We start from the raw sequence: 9,446 nt of genomic DNA, 5'->3' as shown, positions 1-9,446 counted from the left end.
TGTTTGGTATAGGCTACATGTTCAAAAACATGGTGACAAGGTACATGTCCAAAAGCACACAGTAGTACCATGGTACTTTTGGTCATGACGCGTCATTAGTAGACCTGAACGAAATGAAACTTTATGCGAAAAGATCATTCATTAATTTTGATGATTTTCTAATTTCTGTCTTTCAGGGTCGAACGGGGAGGTTTGCGAGCGAGCTCGTAGGGTGAGCAGCTGTCCGCCGTTTTCATATATGGTCATGTCATCATGGCAACCTTGACGTGTCCAAGCTAAAAACAGACCAGACATGAGCTCGTGGAGGAGGGTGACGAACCGGTGTAACGCGCGGGTTCCTCACGGGGAGATAGTGTCACAACTTAAATTTCCTTTCTTTGCAGAATCATAAAAATAAAAAGACCAACAAACTCCAGAGTGCGTTCGCCAACCGCGTGCGCTCCGCGTGATGAGCGTGAGTTTGGAATATTCGTACCCCAGAAAGCGCGAGACCATGGATAGTTTGGAGAGGCAGCTGATATGCCCCATCTGCCTCGAGATCTTCACCAAACCGGTGGTAATCTTACCGTGCCAGCACAACCTCTGCCGCAAATGTGCCAATGACATCTTTCAGGTACCGATATTTAAAACGTCAAAGGTTTAACATTTGAAACCAGCCGTTGTATAGTGATGACACAATATTATGTGTGTATGTGTGTGTTTCAGGCCTCAAACCCCTACTTGCCTACGCGGGGAGTCTCTTCAGTGGGCTCTGGCGGCCGGTTCCGCTGCCCATCCTGTAGACATGAAGTGGTTCTGGACAGGCATGGCGTGTATGGCCTGCAGAGGAACCTGTTGGTGGAGAACATCATAGATATGTACAAACAGGAAACCAGCAGGTATTATTATATAACTATCTTTTTTCTGTCTCGTCATTTGGAAACCTGCACACACACATACTGAATCAGGGCTAAGTAAATTATTAGAACAAGAGGATTCAGTTCTATTTCAGCATATGGTGTGTTTGTGTGTGTGCTGGTCTTTATAAGTAGGCTAATGTGGCAGGAGCTATTTCAGTTAGAGCAGACACCCTTTCTGTGTTTAGCATTTTCCCCAACACACACAAACACACACATCTGGAAACACATCAACATGGACAACAGACATTAAGCTGGTACAATGTTACTTTCACTTTGTACCTCCCTTATTCTTTGACCATTTCAATGTGCTTTGTTGTTATGACAAAAATGGTTGCACTCATTGGATGGATGTGTGAGTGTGTGTGTGTGTGTGTGTGTGTGTGTGTGAGAGAGAGAGAGAGAGATGGAGCGTGTGCGATCACCTGTTGCCACACTCAAGCAAAGATGCTGTCAGCTTTCTGAAGATCAGCTTTCTCAGTGGAAAAGTAGCTGTCCAAGCGGGGGTATTTCTCCCTATTTCGCGGTGGCTGGTGCACAAAATTATTTCACTATAGAGACCGCAATCTCCTCCGCCATTTTAAACAGCACGTCCTCTCCAATGTGGAAAGTCCGGTAAGAGTTAAGCGGTTAAGAGTTGTGTAATTAATCAGCCTGTTGTGTCTCTCAGCTGTGATGAGCCTTAATGCTGAAGTTGTTCGTTTAAAACCATTTAAAGCTGGCTTTAGTAGTGTAGTAGTAATACAAGCGATCACGTAGTGCTGTTGTATGTAAACACTGGCTGACGGATTCATTTCACATCACCTAACTGGCTCATATTACACACAAAAATGATCTTTTGCCACCACCTGCTGGCTAACATAAGTAATGTACAAAAAAAAAATACATGTAAAAAGACACATACAGTAGCTCTTAACATATGTTATAAATATATAAAAATGTTCGGAACTTCTTAAACTACTTCAAAGAGTTCTCATAAAAAAAATCCTCCACGTGCAGCAATGACAGCTTTGCAGATCCTTGGCATTCTTGCTGTCAGTTTGTCCAGATACTCAGGTGACATTTCACCCCACGCTTCCTGTAGCACTTGCCATAGATGTGGCTGTCTTGTCGGGCACTTCTCATGCACCTTACAGTCTAGATGATCCCACAAAAGCTCAATGGGGTTAAGATCCATAACACTCTTTTCCAATTATCTGTTGTCCAATGTCTGTGTTTCTTTGCCCACTCTAACCTTTTCTTTTTGTTTTTATGTTTCAAAAGTGGCTCTTTCTTTGCAATTCTTCCCATAAGGCCTGCAAGGTCTTCTCTTTACTGTTGTACATGAAACTGGTATTGCGTGGTTAGAATTCAATGAAGTTGTCAGCTGAGGAAATGTGAGGCGTGCACACACACACTACCGGTCAAAAGTTTTGAAACACTTACTCATTCTTTATTAAAATATATATATATATATTTTTTAGAATAATAGTAAAGTCATCAAAATTAATGGAATAACATAAATAGAACTATGGGAATAATGTTGTGACTAAACAAAATCCAAAATAAATAAAAACTTCAAAGTAGTCACCCTTTGCCTAGAATATGCAGAAATGTACTCTTGACATTTTCTCAACCGACCTCTTGAGGTATCACCCTGGGATGCTTTTTAAACAGTATTAAAGGAGATCCCATCTATGTTGTGCACTTATTGGCTGCTTTTATTATTTGGTCCAAGTCATCAATATCAAAAACTTTTTTTATTTTTATTAAATTTTATTTTTATAATGAAATAAATTAATATGGTGGCACAATTATATTTTTGTCTACAAAACTAACGTGTGTGTGTGTGTGTGTGTGTGTATATATATATATATATATATATATATATATATATATATATATATATATATATATATATATATATTTGTGCTCAAAAGTTTGCATACCCTTGGAGAATTGGTAATATATGTACCATTTTTAAAGAAAACATGAGTGAGCAGGTAAAACACATTTCTTTTATTTCTTATGGGATTCATATTCAACTGTAGGTTATAACAGAATGGCACAATCATAAAACAAAACATGGCAACAAAGAAAAAAATGAAAAGACCCCTGTTCAAAAGTCTGAATACCCTTAGTTCTTAATACTGTGTATTGCCCCCTTTAACATCAATGACATCGTGCCATTCGTCTTGGCAAAATGCCTCCAGGTCATGCAGTCTTTGGTCATCTTGCATGAACTGCACGTTTGAGATCTCCCCAGAGTGGCTCGATGATATTAAGGTCAGGAGACTGTGATGGCCACTCCAGAACCTTCACCTTTTTCTGCTGTAACCACTGGAGGGTCAACTTGTCCTTGTGCTTAGGGTCATTGTCATGCTGGAAAGTTCAAGAGCGTCCCATACACCGCTTTCGTGCAGAAGAATGCAAATTGTCTGCCAGTATTTTCTGAGAACATGTTGCATTCATCTTGCCTTAAATTTCACAAGATTCCCCATGCCTTTATAGCTCACACACCCCCAAAACTTCAGTGAGCCACCATGCTTCACAGTGGGGATGGTATTCTTTTCACTATAGGCCTTGTTGACCCCTCTCCAAACATAGCGCTTATGGTTGTGACCATAAAGCTCTGTTTTGGTCTCATCACTCCAAATTACAGTGTGCCAGAAGCTGTGAGGTGTGTCAAGGTGTTGTCGGGCATATTGTAACTAAAGTCTTTGGTGCACAGTAAAGGCTTCTTTCTGGCAGCTCAACCATGCAGCTCATTTTTGTTCAAGTATTGTCGTATTGTGCTCCTTGAAACAACCACTCCATCTTTTTCCAGAGCAGCCTGTATTTCTCCTGAGGTTACCTGTGGGTTTTTCTTTGTATCATGAACAATTCTTCTGGCAGTTTTGGCTGAAATTTTTCTTTCGTAGTCAATAGTCAATGAGTTTGTTAGCTCTCACGTAGATGCACTGAGCAGGCTAGATACTGAGCCACGGGGAGCAGAAAAGAACTGTCAAAAGACCTGCGTAACAAGGTAATGGAACTTTATAAAGATGGAAAAGGATATAAAAAGATATCCAAAGCCTTGAAAATGCCAGTCAGTACTGTTCAATCACTTATTAAGAAGTGGAAAATTCGGGGATCTCTTGATACCAAGCAAAGGTCAGGTAGACCAAGAAAGATTTCAGCCACAACTGCCAGAAGAATTGTTCGGTATACAAAGAAAAACCCACAGGTAAATTTTGCATGGTACGTATATGGTACATATAATTAGCAAAAATGGTACATATATTACCAGTTCTCCAAGGGTATGCAAACTTGAGCACAACTGTATATATATATATACCTACATGCATACATACATACATACACGTGTGTGTGTGTGTATATGTGATATATTTAATATAATGTGTATATACATACAGTTGAAGTCAGAAGTTTACATACACCTTTAAACCAAATACATTTAAACTCAGTTTTTCACAATTCCTGACATTTAATCATAGAAAACATTCCCTGTCTTAGGTCAGTTAGGATCACTACTTTATTTTAAGAATGTGAAATGTCAGAATAATAGTAGAGAATTATTTATTTCAGCTTTTATTTCTTTCATCACATTCCCAGTGGATCAGAAGTTTACATACACTTTGTTAGTATTTGGTATCATTGCCTTTAAATTGTTTAACTTGGGTCAAACATTTTGGGTAGCCTTCTACAAGCTTCTCACAATAAGTTGCTGGAATTTTGGCCCATTCCTCCAGACAGCACCGGTGTAACGGAGTCAGGTTTTTAGGCCTCCTTGCTCGCACACGCTTTTTCATTTCTGTCCACAAATTTTCTATCGGATTGAGGTCAGGGCTTTGTGATGGCCACTCCAATACCTTGACTTTGTTGTCCTTAAGCCATTTTGCCACAACTCTGGAGGTATGTTTGGGGTCATTTTCCATTTGAAAGACACATTTGCGACCGACCTTTAACTTCCGGGCTGATGTCTTGAGATGTTGCTTCAATATATCATTTTCACATCATTTTCCTTCCTCATGATGCCATCTATTTTGTGAAGTGCACCAGTACCTCCTGCAGCAAAGCACCTGCACAACATGATGCTGCCACCCCCATGCTTCACGGTTGGGATGGTGTTCTTTTGCTTGCAAGCCTCACCCTTTTTCCTCCAAACATAAAAATGGTCATTATGGCCAAACAGTTCAATTTTTGTTTCATGAGACCATAGGACATTTCTCCAAAAAGTAAGATCTTTGTCCTCTTGTGCACTTGCAAACTGTAGTCTGGCTTTTTTTTAAGGTGGTTTAGGAGCAGTGGCTTCTTCCGTGCTGAGCAGCCTTTCAGGTTGTGTCGATTTAGAACTCATTTTACTGTAGATATAGATACTTGTCTACCTGTTTCCTCCAGCATCTTCACAAGGTCCTTTGCTGTTGTTCTGGGATTGATTTGCACTTTTCGCACTAAACTACGTTCATCTCTAGGAGACCGAATGCGTCTCCTTCCTGAGCGGTATGATGGCTGCATGGTCCCATGGTGTTTATACATGCATACTCTTGTTTGTACAGATGAATGTAGTACCTTCAGGCACTTGGAAATTGCTCCCAAGGATGAACCAGACTTGTGGAGGTCCATAATTGTTTTTTTGTTTTTTTGGCTTATTTCTTTTGATATGCTTGACATCATGGGGAAAGAGGCACTGAGTTTGAAGGTAGACTTTAAAATACATCCACAGGTACACCTCCAATAGACTCCATTTAGCCTATCAAAAGCTAATTGTCTAATTGCCTAAAGGCTTGACATCATTTTCTGGAATTTTCCAAGCTGCTTAAAGGCACAGATAACTTAGTGAATGTAAACTTCTGACCCACTGGAATTGTGATATATTCAATTAAAAATGAAACAATGTGTTTGTGTCATGCACAAAACAGATGTCCTAAACAACTTTCCAAAACTGTAGTTTGCTAAAATGAAATCTGTGGAGTGGTTAAAAATGAGTTTATTGACTTCAACCTAAGTGTATGTAAATTTCTGACTTCAACTAATATATATATATATATATATATATATATATATATATATATATATATATATAAATATTTGGTTATTTATTTACTCTGTGTGTGTGTGTGTGTGTGTGTATCTGGATCTTGGAATAGCCAAACAAGAATATCTAAGAGGTCTAACTGTTTTGTAAGATCTTAAAAGTTCAGTCAAATATTCAGGTGCCTAACCGTGTAATGCTTTAGAAGTTATAAATAAAATCTTAAAATCAACCCTAAAAAGAATTGGTAGCCAATGCAGGAAAGCTTAAACTGGAGTAATATGATTATAAGACCTAGTTTGTGTCATGTCTAGCCTGCAGCATTTTGCACTGATTGAAAAATCTGTAAAATCTTTTTTCTCGGTTGTGTCCTCTGAGTCCATCTGTATCTTGTCAAGGTGGCTCTTAGCTTTGTCTCTCGCCATGTATTATACTTTTTTAGGGTCAGACAGCACAGAAGTTTACTTGGTGGTTGTGTTTAGGATAAAGAAATATATTTAATTTCTGTTCTTATTTCGAAGGTGTCTGACTGTGTTTTGTCTGGTATGTACTGTTTTTGGGAAGTTTTCCCTTTTGGCCTGCACTATTTTAGTGCATGTTTTATAACTGAACATTTCACTTGAATGGTGAGTGTGGTTATGGGGGCGTGGCCGAGCGACGTCTGTGGAGAACGAGGCCGAGAGAGTGAGTCTGGTAAGGATTGACACCTGTGGGAAATCACCTCTAACAGCTGTTTTGTGTTTGCAGTGAGAGCGGAAAGGGATTTAAAGGGCAATCCAGACCGCCGGAGGGGAGAGAGAGAGCTGAGCCTGAATGCGTGTGTGTGTGTGTGGGCTGAAAAGCAAATTGTTTGACTTTGAAATGCATTGTAAAAATAAAGAATTACGTGAAATGTTCACCTGGCTCCTACTTCCTCCTCAAGAGAATACAAGAACCTTTTCACAATGAGCTGTGAAATAGGAATGTCTGTTCCCACAGGAGGAACAATGCCACTCTCAGTAATGATTAAGGTTCAGATTCAGATTTTCTAATGAAGGTTCTGATTTTCCATTGCATTAATGCACACAAGACATAAAACATGTTGTAAATAGCAAATTTTTCAAAATGGGATTTGACTTTAATGGAATTCTGTAATTGAAACTTTTCATGATTACTTGATTGCAGCAGCTGTAATTGTAATCTCGATTATTTTTCAGATTAATTGTGCAGCCCTAACTTGTAAATAGTACAAATTATGCATGTGAACAATAAACATGTAACAATATATTTATATGCAATATAATATATGGAATTTCAAGACATATTGATGGAATAAATGGATTTGTACATTTTTAAAAAGCTAAAATGTGACAAATGATGAAAAACCAATGATAAAATGATTAATATTAATATTTTCATAATGTACCTACAAGATACTTCCAAAGGTGTCTTGCTGATAGATTAAATAATTGTATGAGTGAACTAATCTATAGAGATCAGTCTTGTAAAGGACTTTTCAAAACGATCAAATAAGGTTCAAATATCTCGGTCTCTGTCTCCCACGCAGCAGCAGCAAGCCAGAGCCAGATGTGAAGAATGATGTGTTGATGTGCGAGGAGCATCAGGATGAGAAGATTAATGTATACTGTGTGACCTGCTCTGTTCCCACTTGTTCGTTATGTAAAGTGTTTGGGAGTCATCAAACCTGTGAAGTTGCTCCGCTCAAATCTGTCTTTGAGACACAGAAAGTGAGACATTTTTTCTTTCTTTATCTCTCTATTTCTGTGTTATTTTTCCATTGGTTCATTATATCTAATAAAGCTCAGGATGATCATTTGGTTTATATTTATTTCTTTTTATGGATGTCTTTTACATTTTCATAAATGTTTATATTTACTGTATGTGATTTTATGTGTAGGCAGAGTTGTCTGATGGTGTTGCTTTGTTGGTTGGAAACAATGACAGAATTCAGGGCATCATCAGTCAGCTGGAGGAGAGCTGTAAAGTCGTGGAGGTGTGTGTGTGTGTGTGTGTGTGTGTGTGTGTGTGTGTGTGTGTAATGTCTGTAGCAACAATGGTTTTCTTTGTTGTTGACCAATTCCATGTCATAAAACTCATTCCTAGTAATGATATCGGTGCATGTGTTTGTGTGAGTGTGTAGGAGAATGGCCGTAGACAGAAGTCTCGTGTATGTGAGTGGTTTGATCGCCTGTACGCTTTGGTGGAGGATCGCAGAGGAGAACTCGCACTGAAGATCACCGCAGAACAACAGGAGAAACTTGATTACATCAATGGCCTACAGCGCAGGTACATATATTTGCAAACACGTCACACACAAGGTGTAACAGTAATAATGACCGTCAGACCCATAATCACAGGTAAAATATTTAATTAAAACACTGATGTATCTGTAACAGGTGACAATTGATCTAAAGAAGTTAGATATAAAAGACTGATTTGTTGATTTTGTTATGATGACCAACACATTGCATTGAACTTAACTGAATTTAAATACCCCTTTATTGCCTGCAAAGGGAAATTTGTCCTGGACTCCATGATGCTGCACACATACACAGTGTATTATCATACAAATCATTATATAAATGTTAGATGTTTTTCAAAACTGCATATAAAATAGTTCATGTTTATATTTACTGGCCTAACAAAAATATACTTCAACTTTTGAATGTTCTTTACAATATATTTTCTCCTGATTTGCCATATATTTATGCAAATATGTTTTTCACACTAATCAGAGTTATCACTTTTGCAGGTACAAAGATCACCTGGATAATGCAGCCAAACTAGTGGAGACAGGAATTCAGACTATGGAGGAGTCTGAGATGGCCATCTTTCTGCAGGTCACACACTTGTATGCTTTGAGCCAATAAGTTACTGTAGGGTTGCCTAACATACTGCACATAATATAATATTAAAAAAGAAAGGTTTTCTTCCCCAATAGAGTATGTCGTTTCTAATCTAAATATTTCTCCAACAGAATGCAAAGCCACTCCTACAAAAGTGAGTCAGGTTCAAAGATAACTGTTTCACTGATTTAAAGCATATGATTTACTTGTCTTTCTTGGTGTCTTATTCTGTCTCTTTCACTGTCTGTCAGGATAGCAGAAGGCAGAAATGTGTCTCATTTGGAAAAGGTGGAGCATGGATATGAGAATATGGATCATTTTACAGCAAACTTCCAACATGAAAGAAGAGCAATACTCAGCATAGACTATATCAGGGGTAAACTTAGCCTAATCACAACCCTACTCCGCCAGTTTCGTGGAGTTGTATCATTTTATAAGAGATCTTTCTCTGTGTTGATGTAGATGGTGACGACGATGATGATGATGATGATGATGATGATGATGATGATGAATTAGCAGGTGATACTGTTAGCCCTGACATTCAAACATCTTCAGGAGTTACGCCAACCCCTTCCCCGCAGAGACAAATTCCTATGCCAAACTCTCCTCTTATGGCAGCGGACTCCTCCCAGATGTCATCAAAACCCAACCAATCAATAAATATCACACCAGCAGAGAACATGCCCTCTG

General features: G+C 38.6%; 1 protein-coding gene across 3 annotated transcripts in view; it reads left to right on the top strand.

Moving 5' to 3' along the window:
* The first annotated feature begins 292 nt into the window (after positions 1-292).
* The window catches only part of LOC127442100 (E3 ubiquitin-protein ligase TRIM63-like), an 11,346-nt gene continuing 2,192 nt past the window's right edge, over positions 293-9,446 (top strand). For 2 of the 3 annotated variants that reach the window (XM_051699873.1, XM_051699875.1), the window contains exons 1-9: positions 293-613; positions 706-878; positions 7,457-7,637; positions 7,808-7,903; positions 8,051-8,196; positions 8,663-8,750; positions 8,888-8,910; positions 9,008-9,132; positions 9,219-9,446. The exon at positions 9,219-9,446 is cut by the window's right edge and continues 53 nt beyond it. In XM_051699873.1, coding sequence (XP_051555833.1) covers positions 449-613; positions 706-878; positions 7,457-7,637; positions 7,808-7,903; positions 8,051-8,196; positions 8,663-8,750; positions 8,888-8,910; positions 9,008-9,132; positions 9,219-9,446 — 1,225 coding nt within the window. In that variant the 5' untranslated portion in view covers positions 293-448. The remainder of the gene's footprint in view (positions 614-705; positions 879-7,456; positions 7,638-7,807; positions 7,904-8,050; positions 8,197-8,662; positions 8,751-8,887; positions 8,911-9,007; positions 9,133-9,218) is intronic. The other variant, XM_051699874.1, reaches the window with a different exon arrangement.

Source organism: Myxocyprinus asiaticus, chromosome 6 (assembly GCF_019703515.2).
Source record: "Myxocyprinus asiaticus isolate MX2 ecotype Aquarium Trade chromosome 6, UBuf_Myxa_2, whole genome shotgun sequence".
In the NCBI taxonomy this organism is placed as follows: Eukaryota; Metazoa; Chordata; class Actinopteri; order Cypriniformes; family Catostomidae; genus Myxocyprinus; species Myxocyprinus asiaticus.
The sequence above is the reverse complement of the archived record's forward strand: the minus strand, read 5'-3'. Positions and strand labels throughout refer to the sequence as shown.